The sequence below is a fragment of the Wallemia mellicola genome, assembly GCF_000263375.1.
Source record: "Wallemia mellicola CBS 633.66 unplaced genomic scaffold WALSEscaffold_3, whole genome shotgun sequence".
Lineage (NCBI taxonomy): Eukaryota > Fungi > Basidiomycota > Wallemiomycetes > Wallemiales > Wallemiaceae > Wallemia > Wallemia mellicola.
Genome location: NW_006531960.1, coordinates 118897 through 137764, shown reverse-complemented (window position 1 = coordinate 137764; position 18868 = coordinate 118897). Strand labels below are relative to the sequence as shown.

At 40.1% G+C, this 18868-nt stretch overlaps 9 protein-coding genes and 1 non-coding gene across 10 annotated transcripts; 6 read left to right on the top strand and 4 right to left on the bottom strand.

Annotated features, from left to right (window-relative positions):
* Nucleotides 1–643: 643 nt before the first annotated feature.
* On the top strand, nucleotides 644–2123 carry WALSEDRAFT_67493 (P-loop containing nucleoside triphosphate hydrolase protein; the record flags this gene model as incomplete). Its single annotated transcript, XM_006956520.1, has 4 exons — nucleotides 644–675; nucleotides 723–834; nucleotides 878–1089; nucleotides 1137–2123. 4 exons carry the CDS (start codon nucleotides 644–646, stop codon nucleotides 1774–1776), a joined length of 996 nt encoding a protein of 331 aa, XP_006956582.1. The 3' UTR covers nucleotides 1777–2123.
* On the bottom strand, nucleotides 1138–7105 carry WALSEDRAFT_56355 (hypothetical protein). The gene is made up of 6 exons (XM_006956519.1): nucleotides 6548–7105; nucleotides 4638–6499; nucleotides 3803–4589; nucleotides 3397–3753; nucleotides 2201–3224; nucleotides 1138–2154 (listed from the first exon to the last, which is right to left on the bottom strand). The coding sequence occupies exons 1-6, from the start codon at nucleotides 6861–6863 to the stop codon at nucleotides 1839–1841; spliced, it is 4662 nt and encodes a 1553-aa protein (XP_006956581.1). The 5' UTR covers nucleotides 6864–7105; the 3' UTR covers nucleotides 1138–1838.
* Nucleotides 7106–7207: 102 nt separating this feature from the next.
* On the top strand, nucleotides 7208–9448 carry WALSEDRAFT_27321 (hypothetical protein; the record flags this gene model as incomplete). The annotated part of the gene is made up of 3 exons (XM_006956518.1): nucleotides 7208–7250; nucleotides 7298–9016; nucleotides 9066–9448. The coding sequence occupies 3 exons, from the start codon at nucleotides 7208–7210 to the stop codon at nucleotides 9446–9448; spliced, it is 2145 nt and encodes a 714-aa protein (XP_006956580.1).
* Nucleotides 9449–9523: 75 nt separating this feature from the next.
* Nucleotides 9524–10619, top strand: WALSEDRAFT_59479 (hypothetical protein). The gene is made up of 3 exons (XM_006956516.1): nucleotides 9524–9691; nucleotides 9740–10273; nucleotides 10317–10619. The coding sequence occupies exons 2-3, from the start codon at nucleotides 10266–10268 to the stop codon at nucleotides 10561–10563; spliced, it is 255 nt and encodes an 84-aa protein (XP_006956578.1). The 5' UTR covers nucleotides 9524–9691; nucleotides 9740–10265; the 3' UTR covers nucleotides 10564–10619.
* Nucleotides 9529–9807, top strand: WALSEDRAFT_62559 (hypothetical protein; the record flags this gene model as incomplete). Its single annotated transcript, XM_006956517.1, has 2 exons — nucleotides 9529–9691; nucleotides 9740–9807. 2 exons carry the CDS (start codon nucleotides 9529–9531, stop codon nucleotides 9805–9807), a joined length of 231 nt encoding a protein of 76 aa, XP_006956579.1.
* On the bottom strand, nucleotides 10609–14318 carry WALSEDRAFT_59478 (Pkinase-domain-containing protein). Its single transcript, XM_006956515.1, has 10 exons — nucleotides 12525–14318; nucleotides 12148–12498; nucleotides 12084–12100; nucleotides 11963–12034; nucleotides 11895–11916; nucleotides 11834–11842; nucleotides 11758–11786; nucleotides 11680–11708; nucleotides 10829–11633; nucleotides 10609–10782 (listed from the first exon to the last, which is right to left on the bottom strand). The coding sequence occupies exons 2-10, from the start codon at nucleotides 12219–12221 to the stop codon at nucleotides 10739–10741; spliced, it is 1101 nt and encodes a 366-aa protein (XP_006956577.1). The 5' UTR covers nucleotides 12222–12498; nucleotides 12525–14318; the 3' UTR covers nucleotides 10609–10738.
* Nucleotides 12209–15115, top strand: WALSEDRAFT_59477 (hypothetical protein). Its single transcript, XM_006956514.1, has 3 exons — nucleotides 12209–14320; nucleotides 14365–14620; nucleotides 14670–15115. The coding sequence occupies exons 1-3, from the start codon at nucleotides 12248–12250 to the stop codon at nucleotides 15056–15058; spliced, it is 2718 nt and encodes a 905-aa protein (XP_006956576.1). The 5' UTR covers nucleotides 12209–12247; the 3' UTR covers nucleotides 15059–15115.
* A 76-nt stretch (nucleotides 15116–15191) lies between these two features.
* WALSEDRAFT_31345 (ras-like protein) lies at nucleotides 15192–16392 on the bottom strand. The gene is made up of 5 exons (XM_006956513.1): nucleotides 16356–16392; nucleotides 16283–16303; nucleotides 16219–16236; nucleotides 15931–16167; nucleotides 15192–15881 (listed from the first exon to the last, which is right to left on the bottom strand). Exons 1-5 carry the CDS (start codon nucleotides 16363–16365, stop codon nucleotides 15538–15540), a joined length of 630 nt encoding a protein of 209 aa, XP_006956575.1. The 5' UTR covers nucleotides 16366–16392; the 3' UTR covers nucleotides 15192–15537.
* Nucleotides 16393–16619: 227 nt separating this feature from the next.
* Nucleotides 16620–18002, bottom strand: WALSEDRAFT_27317 (Creatinase/aminopeptidase; the record flags this gene model as incomplete). Its single annotated transcript, XM_006956512.1, has 6 exons — nucleotides 16620–17042; nucleotides 17095–17255; nucleotides 17301–17510; nucleotides 17557–17849; nucleotides 17896–17904; nucleotides 17956–18002. 6 exons carry the CDS (start codon nucleotides 18000–18002, stop codon nucleotides 16620–16622), a joined length of 1143 nt encoding a protein of 380 aa, XP_006956574.1.
* Nucleotides 18003–18762: 760 nt separating this feature from the next.
* WALSEDRAFT_t15 lies at nucleotides 18763–18844 on the top strand. The gene has a single exon. It is a non-coding gene; the product is annotated as a tRNA-Gln (tRNA).
* The last annotated feature ends 24 nt before the right edge of the window (nucleotides 18845–18868 follow it).

The following is an 18868-nucleotide window of genomic DNA, read 5'->3' as shown; positions in this document are numbered from 1 at the left end:
TTGAAAACGGGACGCTTTCAGCTAGCTTATCGCATCATGAACCCCCTATATTTTTGTGGTATTGATTGGTGCAGCTAAGCATTTGCATCTTCTAACACTCTATCTTGATTTCATCATCGACACAGGTCGCATGGTAGAGTAGCGAAAATGCTGTGTGACACCCTAGATTAACTACATGTTATTACTATAAATCTTGACATGACTTCCTCAAATAAGGTAATCCTGAATTCATGTTCTTATCGCAACTTATGTGTCTATGCAATGCGGTTGTTATGGAGTTTTACAGATTGAGAAATTATAATTAGCATTTGAATAACTGATGTAAGGTGCTTCAATTATAAACTTATCATGCTTTCACGTGTTATCATGCAATTGTAGCAATGACTACATCACTGAAAAAAGGTTTGAAAAATTAAAGGATATTATTTGAGAAAATTGTCTGATTAAAACATATCAATGTGATTATTACATACAAAATAGTAACTTGACAGACAATATCGTAAGATAAACGGACAAGATGACAATCGTGTAGGTTAATAACAGAAATGAGATCAATCTATATGGTGTTTATAAATTATACAAACAATCTATTCGCGTTATAAATCACCACCCAACCTTAATCAACTTCAACCACCGTCTCGATATGAGTAAATCAGCGAATTACGAAGTACCATGGTGAGTCGAGTAACTGACAAGTGATATAAATGTCAATAGATTAATAGGGTGGAGAAGTATAGACCACGCGTACTTTCTGACATCGTTGGCAATCAAGATACAGTCAAAAGACTAGAAGTGATAGCTCAGGATGGAAATATGCCACACATGATCATGTCTGTGAGTATATCTGCGTAATCCTATGCTACCACTGACTCGATAGGGTACACCAGGTATTGGTAAGACGACGGCAGTTCTTGCCCTCGCACACACGCTGCTTGGTCCAGACGTATTCAAAGAGGCCGTTCTAGAGTTAAACGCGTCGGATGAGCGTGGTATAGATGTCGTACGTAACCGGATAAAATCATTCGCACAGAAGAAGATCGCGCTTCCTCCAGGAAGACACAAGATTGTAATTCTTGATGAGGCAGACAGGTGGGCATCCTCTAATATATTGCTGCCTTATCTAACATTTGCTCAAGTATGACGAGTGGTGCTCAGCAGGCTCTCCGACGCACGATGGAGATCTATTCAAACACGACACGATTCGCATTTGCATGCAACCAATCTAACAAGATCATCGAACCAATACAATCTCGCTGCGCTATTCTCAGATTCTCCAAATTGCGCGACATAGAACTCCTTCAGCGTCTACGTCAGATCGCTGAGAAAGAGAACGCGGATGTTACTGATGAGGGTTATGAAGCGTTGATATTTACAAGTGAGGGTGACATGCGTCAAGCTGTAAACAACCTTCAATCTACACATACTGGTTTGGGTCTCGTCACACCTGATGCCGTATTCAAAGTCTGTGATCAACCGCATCCATTGCTTGTACAGAATCTTCTCGAGAGCTGTCACAAAGCTGATATTGAAGATGCGCTGTCAAAACTCGATGAACTTTGGACACATGGCTATGCGGCTATCGATATCATCCAGACACTTTTCAGAGTAGCCAGGAACACTCAGTCGTTGGAGGAATCACTCAAGTTGGAGTATATAAAGGAAATAGGCTGGACCCATATGCGCATATTAGAGGGTGTTGCGACTATTGTCCAATTGTCAGGTTTAGTAGCACGTTTATGCAAGATGTCAATTGATCCAAAAGTATTTAAAGTTTAAAAAAATTCTATGTTATACCACAGATAATTATTATTTATGTTAAAAAACGCTCCAGCGTATGATTATGGTAAATTCTTTTTGGTAGAATTGATAATGTTAATCCAGGAATTCCTGTCTTGACATTTTAAATTTAATACTTCGCCTCCTCGAGGGTATGCGAAATCTATCTGTAGGACATCTTCACGTCTTGGATGAGATGTCATTGTTACTTCGTTTAGAGGTATTGGTAACTTATAAAGTGTGTTCTCTTGCACGTTTATCAGAAGCAAGATGTCATTGCAGAGAACAACGCGAATTATTTTATGACTCTTTAATTTAGGGAAGTCGCCCTCCTTTATGAGCAATCTACTTCTTGTTCGAGTATTACTCAAGTCAAACCTGAAGGTGTCGTTAGACAACAATAACAAGGTAGTAATATACCCACTTTTGATTAACATTTAAGGAGTGTGCTATCTCTTGCAAGCGTGTATGAGACTCCTGAAAACGAACATCTTCGTTAATCTCCAACAATAAGTTTTCAATCCTTTCTTCCGACTTCTCAATAAGGGTATACTCTTCTGTGTCACCTTGTGTATATTTAAGTATCTGTTTCAAAAGTAGGGGGTATCTTGTTATCCTTTGCATAGGTGACAAAAGATGTGTAGATAATTCCAGATTTCTACATGTTGGATTATTTCTCATATTTTCAATCCTTTGTGATATCATATAATTATTATTTTGTAAATTCTGCAACATCTTGATTGATTTATGTTGATTACCACAATATTGCTTATATATTTCTAAATTACTAAGATGTTTATCGAGTAAATCACCAATATGTGAGATATACATCCTTTGTTCATTTTGCCTTAACTCCAAATCACTCAAAAATGTCGCATTAAGTAGTAGTATATCCTCTATATTTGAGAAAATCATTTCGATAGTCATATCATCGACATCTTTAATCAAATCCGCTAAATATACTTGTACTATTGCTGTTAAATCCTTGACATAAATAGATTCAGTTTTTATTAATTCAAATATTGATTCTTGTCGATTACGTTCATCAGTTGTGAAAGTATCCAAAACCGATTGATTAATCATCGAAGACCAATTAGCTGAATGACTAGATTGCTGTGACATAGGTCTTGAAACAGGTCTTGATATTGGTCCTGTGACGACAATGGCTGATCCAGACGAATTATCATCGGCTGTCAAATCAGCGCCAGCTGTTGACGATGCATTCGAGTATGTTCTAAATCTACCAAAGAATTCACCAAGTTTACTTGAAGATGTCGTACGCGCACGCGTGCGCTCTAACGCATCAGATTGTGATCTTTTTCTCCCTGTTTTGATTTCTTGATTTTGGCTCCTTTCCTCACTTCGTGTGGGTGATTCAATTGTACTCTTCGGACGTGGTATATCTGGCGCTGCTCTTCTTCTTCTTTCTTGTTTAACGGGCGCGACATCTAGAAAGTAAAACTAGTTAGCATAACTATTAAAGGATAGAGCGAAAAAAAGGAAAAATGCATGGATAAATTTGTGATTCAAAGTAGACATATGAACAACATTATTTAGTTGGACGTGTAATTAAGTGAAATATTATCCAATCTTTAAATCGCTTAGAAAGCAATTACTCACTCAATAATTCAACGTAAGTAGCAGGGATGTTCCCAATTAAACCATCATTTGTTGAGATTTTCCACCAATCATTCTCAGATTTATCAACGACATCAACGATTTGTCCTTCGTAGAGTGAAAATTCGTCTTGGGAGTTTGCCGTGTATTCGTATAAAGCTTTAGCTTTCACTGGGGTTTCTAATTCCTTCACGTAAGCTTTTGGCAAGTAACCAGATTGACCTGATGCCATCATCTTACCATACCACCAAGGGCTTTCTGGATCGCGGCATGGATTTGCTTCAATGATAATGTTCTCAGTGAAACCAAGATCTTCATCTCTTTGTGGTGCGTATGCATACAGTGAGCGACATTTTATCACTAAATAAGCTGTTAATCCAATATTCTACGATATAAAATATTAACTTACCACTATGAAGATCGAACTCTTCTGATAATGTATCTGTTGGATCGACACTAATAGCTGGTACCTTGACATAATCATCATCATGCTCCTCAGTAACTTGGTCAAGCTTTGGAGTTTGCTGAGCAACACCGCCATCAGTTGCAAGATTAGAAATCCAATCGACGCTTTGTCTGTTGTCTTTTTTGGAAGGATCTTCAACAATAGGCTCAGGTTCAGGTTCAGGTTCAGGTTCTCTTGCTATTTCGTGTTCCCTAGGGGCATCACTGATATGGGCAGGTGGGGCGTCATCACCAATGACACCACCTCCGGAAGCAGGCTTAGACTTGTCATTAGTATGAGACTTCTTGAGTGACTTTCCGCCTCTAATTTGAGACAATAATGAACCTCTATCAGCTGGCTGGGATGGTGCTGAAGGTGCCTTTGGTACTGGAGCAGATGGAGCAGCTGGGGCGGCCGGCGCAGGAGGAGCTGGAGCAGGAGGAGCCTGAGGAGCAGATGATGGACTTGCTGGTGTTTCACTGCCCGCATTTGGCGTGGACGTTCCAGACGATCCGCCGACCATACCGCCAAACAATACCTTAGCAAGATTATCTCTCTTCGCACGACTGCTGAACTCATCGTCTGAGCTATCCTCTTCGTCTGACTTCTCTTGGGCGTCTTCACCCCAATCATCGTCGCTGTCATTAGTCAAGTGTGATGATTTTGGCACAGTTGGTACTGGTGCGATTGGACTTGGGATGCTTGAAGCTTCTGGTTGTGCTTGGAGTGTCGATGATGGCGGCAATTCACCCTATGATAAGTCAGTAAACAGAGTGTCATTCACGGCTGAATGACTTACCCTTTCCTTTTGTTGTTGCATTCTGACGAATGGATTGGTTGATTCTTTTTCTTGTACAGTTGCCTGACCTTGCGATAATTCTTGAGGTGCAGGTGCAGGCGCAGAGGCAGCGACAGTTGGTGGTGGAGCTGGCGCTGTAGGAATAGGTGGAGCAGCAGGAGATGATACAGGTTGAGGAGCTGGTGGAGAAGGAACGACAGGAGCAGGAGGAGCTGGTGGAGCTACAGGCACTGGAGGGGAAGGAGCTGGTGGAGCAGCTGCAGGTGTTGGTATAGAAGGTCTTGGTGATGGTACTGCGCGTGGAACACTAGCTGGTGTGGGGATTGATGCTGGGGTAGCCGGAGCTGGAGCTGGGACTGGAGGCGCAGCAGGCACAGGCGCAGCTTGTCTGGCTTCATCTTCAGCTTGTAACCTAGCCTGACGCTCCTTGAACTTCTTTTCAGCTTCAGCTAGCTGTCTTTCCTCGTCCTCAAGGGCCTTCATGCGAGCTTCCTTTGCTCTTCTGCGCTGCTCCAACATTTCCTCTTCAGGATCATGCTGTGCTTGTGCTGGAGGCTGAACTGGAGGTTGAGCAGGTGGTACAGCTGGTGGTTGTTGTGAAGGTGTTCTACTAACAGGAGTAGGTGGCGCCTGACGTCTCGAAGGTGGTGGTGGTGGTGGTGCCTTCTTTCCTGTCGCCTGTGCCTGGACTGGTTGAGCTGGTGGCGGATTACGCGCTGCCTTTTCTTCTTCGACACGTCTAACCCTCTCTTGCTCCTTACGTGATCTCTCTTCATCCTCCTTTTGAGCACGCTCTGCTGCTTCCTTCTTCTCTCTTTCTAGACGTTCTGCAACAGTTTCGTCTCCGCCTTGAGTCTCGTCGCCTGTACTTACACCCAAAGCCTTAAGACGCTCTTGAACTCTCCTTTGGGCTTCATTTTGAATATAGTTCTTACGAGCTTCAGTCGACATTCCACGTAAGTTGGTACTACCAGAGTGAGAAGGTGCTGGTGGTGGACTTTTTGCGCTCGTGTCGACTTCCTTTGGTTGCGCAACTGGCGGTGGTGGCGGTGGTGTTTTGTCAGCCACTCTAGGATGGATAGGCTCAGGTGGAGGTCTATCATCGTAGGTTCCACGCATATAACCTCTAGCTGGAGGGCTTTCATACCCACCACGACTACGATCGTCATAGTCACGGTCACGACGACTAGGAGGGTAATCTGGAGATGACCGACGGTAGTAAGGATCATCATCGTCATCTCTATATCTTCTGTATCTATCGTTGCGGTAATCCCTATAACGAAGTGCTTCCCTTTCAGTATCCTTCTTACGAGCTTCTGCTCGTTGCATACGCTTCTCGACTTCTGGTAGACGATCGTGCATTAAGTAGAGCAATTCTCTTTCGAGCTGACGCCTTTCTTGGTCTTTTTCTCTCGATGGACGACCAGAACTGACAAAGTCCAAGTCATCTTGTACTCTCCTTATAGAATACTTTAAGTCATCTAAATCCCTCTCAAGTTGATCATCCTCTTCGGTTCTATTCCCCGATAAGGTGGTTGCTTTGTCTAATTTTGCTGATGTGTTAGCTAATTCGCGCTTCATATCTTCAAGATCAGATACAGGAGAGTTATCAGAGTATCTGACATTTCTTCTGTCAAGATGCCTAGAAGAAGATTTGTAAGTAGAAGAAGCGGCTTGATCGTCGTCGTGTTTGTAAATAGAGGCGTCCGATCTTGAAGAAGGTATTTGAGGAGTGGTGATACGTTGGTGATTGTCATTTTTGAGAATATCTTTAAGGATATCAACCTGCATATTAAGGTCTTTGGAAGAAGGGGGTACGAGTTCGTCTGGAAGTTCATCTGGGATAGGATTTCCATTCAAGCCTGCAGAAAGTCAGAAAGGGAAGACGAAAAAGGAAAGAAAATACTGACGTCTATAAACCAAGGCCATAGCGACGTGGAATTCAGCTAAATTGAGTTTACCTCTATTTTCAATATCGGCCAGGTTCCAGATCATCATGAGATCATCAGAGGGTAAACCAGATTGGCCAAAAACGTCCTTAGCCTGTTCACCTGAGATAAAGCCTGTAGAGTGTACATCCCAAGCTCTGAATATCTGGTCATAGTTGCGCTTCTCGTCTCGTGAGAGTTTCCACGGTATTTTCGGTGGAGCTGGCGCTTGCTGGAAAGATTGCTGGAGGTTGTTATTGAATTGTGTAGCGTTTGGTAATAGAGACTGTGTCATCATATTTAGTTGGCTGAAAGCCTGCGGGGATTGCCAACCGGTCGCCTGCGGTTGAAGAAAGCTCGTCTGTTGTGGCTGCAAGAAGCTAGTCTGCTGAGGCTGGAGTAGCGGCGGTTGATAGCCGGTCTGCAAGGGCCTCTGATAGCCCGTAGGCTGTGGTTGTTGGAAAGCAGTCGTCTGCGGCTGTTGCCATCCCGTGGGCTGTGGATGCTGCCAACCGGTGGGTTGCGAAGTTAGATAGTTGGGTGGTGGAGGGTATCCAGAGTTGAAATTGCTCATTGAAGTTTCAGTTCAAGTGCGTTATTTCTGGCTTCTTTGGTTTCAACGAACAGGACGACCAACTAAAAATGGATATCGAGAAGGAGAATAAATTGGGTACTAAGAGGAAAGGTAGCGTGTCATTCGTGAGCCCTTCTATTTATTTATTTATTTCATAGACACATCGACTATTACAACAACACCAAGTAAGAAACAAAAGAGGTCAATCATTGAATACAAGAATAAGTTGGTTTTCAAGCAGAAATCTATAAACTTGAGTAAACACACGAAAACATTACAATCTTTGTTAGAATTCCACCAGTTCCTTAGCACTTTAAATGACAATCTCACTCAAATACCAAATGAACACCTCGATTTAATATCTATCTTAGTGCAAGAGTCCGATAAGCAACTTCCTGACTTAATTAAACACGTGAAAAGTCAAATTAAACCTTCAAATTTCAACTTTGATATCCAACAACACGCCTTAGAATCCGCCATACAAACCGTCGCGTTTTTCAAGAATTATGGCATAGAAGGCGATCAGTTACCTTCAAAATATAAATTATTCAAATGGGAAGTTAAAAATCTCGACGATTTACCCCAGGATGCTTTAGATAACATCAAACAAAGGAGGTTCGATAGAGAATTTTCTCAACAGAAGTTACTGGAATCAATATCTGGTCTTGATCATGATGACTTTGAGTCTGTTCTATCTCAAACTGCTCAAACACCCTCAGCCGATAAGGTAAAGAAAGATGAAGAGAGAATTAAAAAGGAAGAAGAAAAGCGCAAGAAGGAAGAAGAGAAACAAGAAGAAAAGCGCAGAAAGGAGGAAGAAAAGCTAGAAGAAAAGCGTAGAAAGGAAGAGGAGAAGTTAAAGAAAGAGCATGAGAAACAACTAGAGAAGAACAGAAAGGAAGAAGAGAAAAACTCAGAAAAGCAGAAAGCTCAAAAGCAATCAAACGCATTTAAAGGCTTCTTCAGCAAAGTAGTTACCCCAAAGAAGCCAACTTCACCTTCAAAAGATGTATCTGATTTTGAGAAGACATTCAAATCATTCCACCTCAAACAAGGCTTCGATATTGCTCCGATTAATCGATTTAAACCCGCTCAATTTGATGATTTCTGGGGGACAATCGACAAGACACCATCAGATTCTATCACACTTGAATCGTCATTAGCTAGTATACCAAAGTGGAAGCTCATAAAGAAGAATGCAGCGGTAGCTGACAAACACGCCCCACTACATTCTAAAATTGCACCACCTATAGATTTACGATCAGTCATGCAACAACTCTCAGAGGCAGAAGTAGGCGGAGACGAGAACAAAGCTAAAGAAATACTTGAATCATTCAAAACGCGATTTAGAGGAAAGTTGAGACATAAATTATTAAAATACCACGAAGATTACAGACCGGGTTGGTGGGGCACATGTACGAAATCATCCTCTACAGTGGGGCCAAGAAGACCATTTGCAAAGGATGCTTTACAGTTCGACTACAGCTATGATTCGGAAGTCGAATGGGGTGAAGAAGAACCAGATGAGAAGGGTGAAGAGATCCAATCGCAACCTGGATCAGATGATGAAAAAGATAAAGACAATGAATCAGATGCTGATAGTTGGTTGGTTAGTGATAGTGAGGATGTTGGTTTAGAGGATATGGACCTTGATAATATGGATATACCGGATCTTCGTGAGAAGGTTGACGATCCAATTGAGAACGCGATAGCAGCAGAGAGACGTGATGAGCGTGTGAAGGCAAAAAAGAAAAACAACAAGTCAAGAAAGCCAAATCAACCTTCGAAACCTTACGTTTCTGGTCTAAAATGGGAGTCTGACGAGGGACAGATAACATATCCACCATTCATTTCATATCAGATTAAGTTCTTTAATGGTGAGTTACGTTAACGAAACTTAATAATTCTTCTAAAGTGTCTCTTTAGATGCAGATGTGTCCATCAACCCGAAGGAATTCGTCAGTGAAGTGAAACCAACACTGGTGACGCAAGCAAGTTCTACCACAGCAGCAACGGTAACCAACAATCAAGACACAACCTTCAAAACACCTTCAAGTGTAGACAAACAGGATGGACAAATAACAAGTATACCAAAAACGCATTTAATGACGTTTGTCCAAACAGTAGAGAACTCATCAAAATCACGCGTTCTCTTGATAGAAGAACTAAGAGAGAGATTCTCTGGATTAAATGGCCCAAAGATATCCAAAGTTTCTATTGCCGCAATGTTAAGCGCGAACGCGAAGAGAGATGGCAAGAAAGCAAACTCAGCCTGGCACGTCTCTGATAATGTTAAAGAACAAATTTAATTAATTTAATTTTTAAAAGCACAGCTTTCTTTTTGTTCCTATGAATATAAGCTTGTACTGATACAACTATAATCACGAGAATGGACGCTAGTGGGATATTCGGGAATGACTATATCACAAACAAGGAGACGATGCTAGATTTTGACGAGAAGAGTATGGATAGCAAAGTCATACTGCCTACGCTTAGCAATGGCGTGAATAAAGATAAACCAAAACTCGTGAATCCAACAGAGGAGCATGGAAGTGAGTAGCTTTCTAATACGAACACAGCCACATACTGAAGATACTCAGATGAAGAAGTGCTCAAACCACACCTCAAAGACCTCTTGAAAATGATGCTGGTAGCAAACGTCGATTAGGAGTTCTCGTATATATTATATACCGTTATATACCGTTAATATACAGTAGTTTATACCTTTATGATACCCTAGCTCGTTACGATTCCCCGCTTCTTGTCTGGAATATTTTCATCATCACAGCAATGGAGCAAAGCCTTTGCGGTGTTTGTATGTAATCTGCGATCATAGAACTGTTCGAAATGATCTCATATGGAGTCCATGTCTGAGTCTAGATTATGTGCCGTTGCTATCAACAACAAAGAAAGAAGCCAAATCGTTCAAGGCCCGATAATCAATAAGACAGAAACTTTATTTATATACGACAATAGGGAATAGAATCACACGCTATGATGAAAATTATGATGGCATTCAATCGAGCTGTCTCAGAACGGCAGTCCTGTGACTAGTGGATATAAATTGGTGGTTCACTCTCTTTTTAACTTACACTCAACAGTCGAAAAGAACAAAGAACTTAAAAGATGTCAGAGTAGGTTTGTTCTTCCCCCCTAGGCTAATCTAACATTCATAAGACCAGCACGCCGCAACTTTATTGATGAAGCAAGAGCCACGATGAAGCCAGACTCACAGAAGGGCTACCCAGAAGCTGCATCAGATAAACTAAAGGAAATGTCAGATAATACTGCCTCAAAAGTACAACCTGAAGGCGACAAATCAATGACACAATCTGCCCATGACACCGTTAGCGGTGGCGCAGACAGTGAGAGACGCAGCTCTCTTATGGACAAATTGAAGGATACATTCTCAGCCCAGAAATAAAAGCCTAATCTATGGAACGTTGTAAATGAAATGAAATGAATGTATGCTTTTAAAAACTCCTTTACTGGGACGGAAAATGAATTGTTAGATATGAACAGGATATGAAGAATTTTAACTAAAATAGTTGTGATTGGAAGGGTATTCAAAGTTCTAAAAAGTGACGTTGATGAAAATTTTAGCAGATTGGCTTGAATGTCATTATCTCCTCGAACAACAACTCTAAAAGAAGGAATCAGTTGCGTTGAATGATAGACAACAAACTCACGTTTCAACTCCTCCTTTGAAATTACATCTTTACGGTGATCGAATTCAAAGAAAGATGCATCTAGTGGTGGTGCGGATGGTTCATCATCAGGATCGTGATATGCAGATAAATATGGGTGAGATAAACATTCCTCTACCGACATTCTTGATTTTGGTGAGAATGTTAATGTTCTAGTTAAAAAGTCAACGGCTTCTGGGCTAGCATCCGGGAATAATTGACTGAATGATCTTTTCTTCCTAAATGGTAGTGCTCTTATATAATCTCTAGAGCGTCTAGAACTTATAGCGTAAAATTCGTCTAAAGTTGGTGTACCCAAAATGTCTAAAATGAGGGTTAACTGATGGTGATAATCTCTACCTGGGAATAATGGTCGACCGGAGAGCATTTCTGCTAAAATGCAACCAACTGACCAGATGTCTATTGCTGAAGTGTATTGCTTGAAAGTCAGCATAATCTCTGGTGCTCTATACCATCTAGTTGCGACATATTCAGTCATGAAACCAGTTTCACAACCTGGTTCGGCTGTCTGCGTTGATCTTGCTAAACCGAAGTCACATACTTTCAAGTCGCAGTTAGCGTTAAGTAGCAAGTTTGATGGTTTGAGATCTCTATGTATAACATCAGCGCTATGCATTGCTTTGAGTGCTCTGCAGGTTTGGTAGACGAAATACTGTGCGTGGTCATCAGATAAATCTTGTGTTCTTATTACTCTATGTAAATCAGTTTCCATAAGTTCCTGAATGAGATAGACTTCCTTGAAATTTGGATAGTCCTTAGGCTTTATCATATCAAGTACTGAAATAATCTAGAATTGAGGTTAGTAAAACTTCGCTATGCTGAGACGTTCGTACATTCTCTGAAACATTCTGCTCTTGGAAGTCTGTAGTAGGTTAATTTTTAAGTCTTATATAATAGAATGTGATGCTAACATTTCAAAAGCTTCAATTCACGAAGCGTTCTAGTCGTTGTCGGTTAAAGGAATTACTTATCAAAACAACAACTCACCTTAATAAGCTATAAATTATAGAATTAAATATGTAGCACTACTAAATGAGCATCAACTTACAACATCTGATGCATTAAAGGCTCTGTTTCTTTGTTAGATTTTGCGTAAGCCTTAGAGCGGACACTTGCCAATCTTTTTTATAGCGACTTTGTGTCCAGAAGGTCTATGTATAGCGGAGCAGACTACGCCGTAAGCTCCCTCTGCGATTGTGTTAGAAGATCGACTGGACAAGTCTGGTAGATAACTCACCACCGATTACATCTAAACTGCGAGCTGATTAGTAGGGCAATAGGTGTATAATAGTTAAACTCACACTTGATACTTTGTACCAACGCTAAATTTAATTCTCCTCTGCTGATTTTGTTGATTTTGCTGGTTTGAACTCATCGTTGTTACGTTTTGAAAGGAAGACAATGAGCAAAAATCGTAGAGTGTTCCATACGGAGGATATCTACACGAAACAAGATTTCAATAATGAATTTAATGACGTTGATTTCGATAATTTTAGTCCATATAATCAACAACAGCAGCAGCAGCAGAAAGAATCTGCTCATCAGTACGCAGATATAAATCCAAATATGACACGGATACCACACACGGCTGGAAAGCTATTTAGCAACATAGTTAAGCCAAAGATTGATCCGAACGTATTACCATCCCCAGTTGATGAATTGGCTAACGATATCGCACACTGGGATTCAAATTTCAACCCAAATAACACAATTAGTACTCTAGATGTACAAGTTGATTTGCCTAGTGCAACTATCCCCTTCAGATCAGTTGATCACGGCTATTCAGCACCTAATTATATGAGGTTGACTTCTTACGCCTTACCAAGTACCCATGACCTCGCAAAAGCTTGTCAATTACCACTTGGTTTGGTCTTGGATCCATTCAACGATAGACCTTCTTCTCAGATTCCGTCAATAGACAGCTTCACATCCGCAGAAGGTGGACCACCAAGATGCGCAGGTTGTAGAGGATACATAAATCCATCTGTTAAGTTCACAAACGGTGGTAAATATTGGTTATGTAACCTCTGTCAGTTTAGCAACACAGTTGAGGATGACTACTTTTCTACACTCGATCCCCACACTTACAGAAGATTGGATATCGACAATAGACCAGAGTTGAACTTTGGAACAGTCGATTTCAACCTTCCAAAATCATATCATGCTTTCCAACCTACTCCTATTGGTATGAATGATGGTCCACCATTCAATCTTAACAAAACGAGAGATCCTACGACTATGTCACGGTTGTTTTTGATAGATGTTGGCTTACAATCACGTCAATCAGGCTTATTGCATACACTTTCTCTCACTATAAAAGATGCATTGTATTCCTCACCAACACCACTCAACACTTCAAAAGTTGGATTTATTACTTACGATTCAACACTCCATTTCCACGATTTATCACCTGAGAGAGATCTTCCATCATTAATGATCGTACCAGATACAGAGGAACCATTCAACCCATTAGTAAATGGTTTGATTGTTGACGTCAATGAATCAAAGCACAATATTTTAGCTTTCTTAAATAGTCTACCAACAATGTTTGAAGATGTTTCACCAAAAGGTTCAATATTCGGTTCTGCTTTGACAGCTGGATTGGATGTGCTTTCAGAAGTTGGAGGTGAAATGAACATATTCCAATCTCAGTTACCTAATGAAGGGTTAGGTGCATTGACAGAGCGTGATCCTGCACCGGGTGGTACGGCATCAGTAGCTGAACGTGACAGAGCGTTGTATGGACCTGCGACGACCTGGTGGTCAAACACAGCTGAAGCGCTCATTGATGCTGGTATTGGTCTCAATGTCTTCATGTTCCCATTCAAATACACAGACGTCGGTACATTATCTTCAATCGCTCAATACACAGGTGGTGAATCTTATTTCTACCCAAAATTCGATCCTGCTAGACATGCACTTAAAATCAGATCAGATTTACAAAGAATAGTAACAAGACATGTAGGTTACAATGCGACTATCAAGATAAGATGTTCAAAAGGTTTCCATATTGATCAACACTATGGATCATTTATGCAACGGAATTCAACAGATATCGAAATGGGAACAGTATCCTCAGATTCTTGTTTGGCCGCTTCCTTGGAACATGATGCGGCTTCATTGACAAAAGGATGGGGTACTATGGCTACTAATGCTATCAATCAGGCGAAAGAAGGTGGTGCATCACAACAAAACGATGACGAAATCCACTTCCAAGCGGCAATATTGTACACTAGCTCAGATGGTCAGCGTAAAGTTAGAGTTTTAAACTCTATGGCTAAGTTATCACCAATTGCAGCAACTGTTTTCAGACATGCGGATATGGACGCAGGTGCTGTATTATTATACAAACAAGCTGCTATGAATGTCCTGAACAAACCACTTAAAAAGATACATGAGAAGTTGACGGATAGATCTGTACAAGTTCTGTTAGCATATCGCAAGCATTGCGCACAGGCTAATAGTGGTGGACAGGTAGGTATTATTCAAGATTTGTTTCTATAATTAACAAGTTTCAGCTCATTTTACCTGAATCATACAAACTCCTGCCAATTTTGACACTCGGCATGATGAAGTCCAAGTGTCTGAAAGGAGGTGCAGTTGCGTCAGATGTACGCTCACATGCGATCAGACAGGTACTATCTGGTACACCTTACAAGCTCTTACAATCTATTTATCCACGTCTTCACCCGTTACATAGAGGCGCTGAACACGTACCTGACTTCATAAGATCAAGCTACAAGAGAATGGACCCTAGCGGTGCATATTTGATCCGTAAGTGCTGAAAATGTTATTAAGTATAAACTAATCCAATAATTTTCAGATAATGGCGAATTAGCTATCATTTGGTTAGGTAAACAAGTCGATAAGCAAATAGTGAAAGATATTTGGAATGTCGACGCAAAGAATGCGATAGATCAAAGAATGGGTGTTTTACCAGATTTGGATAACCCACTGTCTATTTCGCTGAGATCAATTATATACAGATCGTCATTCCCAAATCCACCATCATCCATACCCGTCTTGGTAGCACGCCAAGATATTGATCCTACAGAGATTGAAGTTGGAAATATGCTAATAGAGGATGACAATAATGATAATATGTCATACATAGATCACATTTGTCAAATACACAAATTGATCAATACACAAATTATAGGTGAAACTAGAATGGCAGATGCTGCCGATGCAGCAACATGGCGTACCTGGTAGATAAGTATTTTTTTGTTCTTGTAAATAAAATCACAATATGGATATCGTATCTTGTCGTAATGAATGTGAATGTTTTAGACGCAAAAGAGTTTGAATTTACAATGGAAAAAAAAAGTTGAAGAAAGCTAATTTGAGGTATACATAGCAACATCTTTATCGCCTGTGAGTTATTTTTTGTCAAAAGGGTTGAAAAGGTTTAAAGAAAAAAGTTGAGAAATTGCCCGAAATTCTTTAATTGATGTAGAGTAGTTGGTTGATTGGACGTTATTGTAAGTGTAATTCCAATAGAAACATTGAATTAGAAAAGTAGTTTTAATGTACTTTCCATGATTGCGTCAAGAAAATAAGATGAAAACCTGTAAAGTGAAAAGAGATAAAGTCAATGAAGCAATTATTAGCTAAAGAATAACGGGATTGCTAGAATTGGAAAGAAAAAGAATTATACGACCGTGTTTCGATTATGTTGTTCCTGATTAAGATTAGAGTACAACACATCCACCACAACAGCCGGCTTCCTTATCTTGTCCGGCTTGATGTTGCATTGGTTCAACTTGATTAGGCGTGTTGTTAGATTTAATGCCAGTTTGGTCTCTATGGTAGCCTCTAATTTCTCTAACAAGGTTATAAAACGCTTCATCGACGTTTATGCGTTGCTTAGCGGAAGTTTCAATGAATCTACAGCCGAAGTTCTTAGCTAATTGACGACCCTCGTTTGATCCGACTTGACGTTCATACTCTAAATCTGCTTTGTTAGCGACTAAAACCATAGGGAAGAAGTCTTTGTCTTTAACGCGGAGAATTTGTTGGTGGAAAGTCTCAATTTCTGCACCTAATTTTTAGAAAGAAATCTAATAATAAGACAACAAACTGACCTTCAAATGAGTTTCGACTTGTGATTGAATAAACCAAAAGGAAACCTTCACCTGTGCGCATGTATTGCTCTCTCATAGCGGAGTACTCCTCTTGACCGGCAGTATCCAGAACATCTAATAAAGCTGGCTCTGCATCAATTTGGCATTGTTTTCTGTAGCTGTCTTCAATGGTTGGATCATATTCATCCACAAAGTGAGATTGAATGAATTGAATAGTGAGCGCGGATTTACCGACGCCTGTAAGTACATAATTAGGTTTATATAAGACAGAAAACTAAATATACTTACCACCACCTCCTACGACGACTTTGATATCGTCAGTACAGCTGTCTTCTGTACGATCAGAACTCACCGAGCTTGTATTCTTTTGGAACTAAATTATTAAGTAAGTACTATATTTCAATTGCTTTATTACTAAAACTCACCAGCTGCCATTTTTAATTAATTTGGTAGAGCTGCGATAGAGCCTCGTCTAAGGGGACTTACTACAACTGACTGGCGAAATATAAAATTAATAAAGAAAATTATATTAAATCACTAATAATCTAACGATTGTACATTGTATTCTAATTCGCTTTCACACTCATTCACTATATTTACCATTGAGACAAACTGTAGACACACTCTAAAATCACAAAAACTCCGCATGAGCAAAAAAATATAATTATATCATCAGTTTAATAACATTTTTAAGCTGCTGGTGCTGCTTTCTTCTTGTTGTTCTTCTTTGGGCGTAATGCAGCTTGTGAGAGTTGCTTGGTTTCTTCATCTGGTTGCTTATCAGACTTGATGAACTCTGGCTTTAACCATGAAGGTGGGTGAGTCAATCTAATTGGACCGTTCTTTGTTATACCAACTGTGAAGAAGAATTGAGCGACAGTTTCATCAGATTTGTCAACTGAAACGTCAAATGGTGTCAAAAGGCTGTGTTGTACAGATTCTTGTACACCTAATCTTGCTCTCTTTTCATCTTCTAACGTACGCAAGTTGAATGGGAATGATCCTGACTTCTTTTGTATTTCTGAGTAGACTCTTCTAGCGGTTGCCAACTTGAGAATGTAGGTTTGATCGGTACGCTTGTAAACGGTAGTTTGATAGCTAGAGTCCTTTGGCTGTACGTTTGTTGTTAAGAATGAAAGTTTTCATATAAAAAGAAAATCTCACCTTGTTATCCTTGTTGGTTGATACGAGAACATCAATACCGTAAACTTCTCCTTCTTCGAAGGTGTGAGTACCCAAGTCAGACTTTTGTTGTGGGTTTCCGTTGAGAATGATTCTCTTCTTTCCGTCAATAACATTTTGAGTCATTTGACATGAAAGCATGCCTGTATGAATAAATAAGAGTGTTATTTTCTAAAGACAATACTAACCTTCAACTGCTGCGGTTTCGAATGGCTTAGTTGCCTTGTTGACGGTCTCACTGACTGTCCAGTTCTTCTCACCGACCTTCATTTGACGAATTGAAGCTTCAGCTGCGTACCATGCGGCTTGGACAGCGTCAGCTTTACGGCCAGTAACTGGGTTCTCAGCGCTAGCGCCAACGACGATAGTTTCAGCTGCGATTGAGGCGTATCCGTCGACTGTACGAGATATTAGAGAATTTAATCAACATGTTATAACACCCACTGTGTGCACCCAATTGGATCTTAACTACATCGCCATTCTTCAATTCCAAGGAGCTTGTCTCTGGATCTGATGCGAGTGGAGAGAAGTGTGAGATGATGTTGTTTACTGAAACGCATGTTGGGAATGAAACACCCTTTGGTGGGATTGGCTTTTTGTTGTTGAAGACCTTTGATGCTTCCTCTTCGATGAATTTGTCAGTTGTGGTGCAAAGTTCGATAACTTTAGCTCCTTCTACTGTCTTTGTAGTAATTTGATCGAATGCACGCTTGACGATGTCTGCGGCGACCTTGTACCTATTCAATTGTTAGAGGACTGTGGTATGTCGTCTGAGCTTCTTACTTGGTGATACTATTTGGTATATTTTAGAATGTAGATTCTACAGTGGAACTATAAACTCACACAATGTCGTTTAAACCTGTCTCTTCAACTTTCTTTTCTTGTGACATTTTTAGGTGAAGTCAAGATTGAGGATTGCTTCTCAGCTTAAAGTCAAAAATTCACATTTACGTCAAATTATTTGATCGTTATTTATTCTTTTTGTTCATTATATACAACCATATATCTTCTCTTATAGTTTCTATATGCGTTCATCGGACTGCTGTCACCAACTTTACCATGTCATCAACGTAAACGATAAGACTGAGTGGATATCTGTATGCTTAATATGCTGCACTGTATTATTTACTAAGATGTATTTAATGTTTGAGGTTGTGTTCAAATGGACTCCTATTCCTGTAAATTCATTGTAAGGTGCTGTTCAACGAGTTGGTATCTTGTATGTAACAAATTGACTATTTATGATTTCTTTGAAACCCGCATCAGACAACGGGTTTGTTTTCTCCATATCTTTTTTCGATGATGTCGCCGATGAAGTAAGTACACGATAATGCAGGGCAGGGGAGTAAACTATACAAGATGGTAATCTGGATAAGGTAATTAGGTGTTTTTTTTACAATATCTGTCTTCATAAAGGTCATTTGGTCTTTAATCAGCTATGCATTACCATAAAACCAGGTAAATATCGACATTCGTATACTAATAATATGTAATAATGAAACCCTCTGAAAACGCCCTGAAAAATTCCCAAAGCCACAATGGCATTTGGTAACCTCATACATCTTTGGCTCCGTAAAAATTTCAATTTTACTCATTTTTTATTTTCCTAATTAACAAAATATATACTTATATGAAGAAAGTCCAGTATCTGGTTTTGTAGTGTAGCGGTTATCACAGTGGATTTTGATTCACAAACATTCCATTAACCCCGGTTCGAATCCGGGCAAGACCTCTTTTTGCTTCGATTTATTTCAGC

What these genes read in the sequence shown, in the direction of transcription:
- WALSEDRAFT_56355 (XM_006956519.1), bottom strand. Translation starts at nt 6,863, where the DNA reads ATGATGACACAGTCTCTATTACCAAACGCTACACAATTCAATAACAAC. An exon ending in TGCAACAACAAAAGGAAAGG is followed by an intron (nt 4,590 to 4,637) that starts GTAAGTCATTCA and finishes GACTTATCATAG; the next exon opens with GGTGAATTGCCGCCATCATC. An exon ending in TACTTACGTTGAATTATTGA is followed by an intron (nt 3,225 to 3,396) that starts GTGAGTAATTGC and finishes TTTACTTTCTAG; the next exon opens with ATGTCGCGCCCGTTAAACAA.
- WALSEDRAFT_59478 (XM_006956515.1), bottom strand. Translation starts at nt 12,221, where the DNA reads ATGAGTTCAAACCAGCAAAATCAACAAAATCAGCAGAGGAGAATTAAA. An exon ending in AGTCGCTATAAAAAAGATTG is followed by an intron (nt 11,917 to 11,962) that starts GCAAGTGTCCGC and finishes ACAAAGAAACAG; the next exon opens with AGCCTTTAATGCATCAGATG. An exon ending in TTCAAAGGAGGAGTTGAAAC is followed by an intron (nt 10,783 to 10,828) that starts GTGAGTTTGTTG and finishes TCCTTCTTTTAG; the next exon opens with AGTTGTTGTTCGAGGAGATA.
- WALSEDRAFT_59477 (XM_006956514.1), top strand. Translation starts at nt 12,248, where the DNA reads ATGAGCAAAAATCGTAGAGTGTTCCATACGGAGGATATCTACACGAAA. An exon ending in AGGCTAATAGTGGTGGACAG is followed by an intron (nt 14,321 to 14,364) that starts GTAGGTATTATT and finishes AACAAGTTTCAG; the next exon opens with CTCATTTTACCTGAATCATA. An exon ending in TAGCGGTGCATATTTGATCC is followed by an intron (nt 14,621 to 14,669) that starts GTAAGTGCTGAA and finishes AATAATTTTCAG; the next exon opens with ATAATGGCGAATTAGCTATC.
- WALSEDRAFT_31345 (XM_006956513.1), bottom strand. An exon ending in AAGTCGAAACTCATTTGAAG is followed by an intron (nt 15,882 to 15,930) that starts GTCAGTTTGTTG and finishes AATTAGGTGCAG; the next exon opens with AAATTGAGACTTTCCACCAA.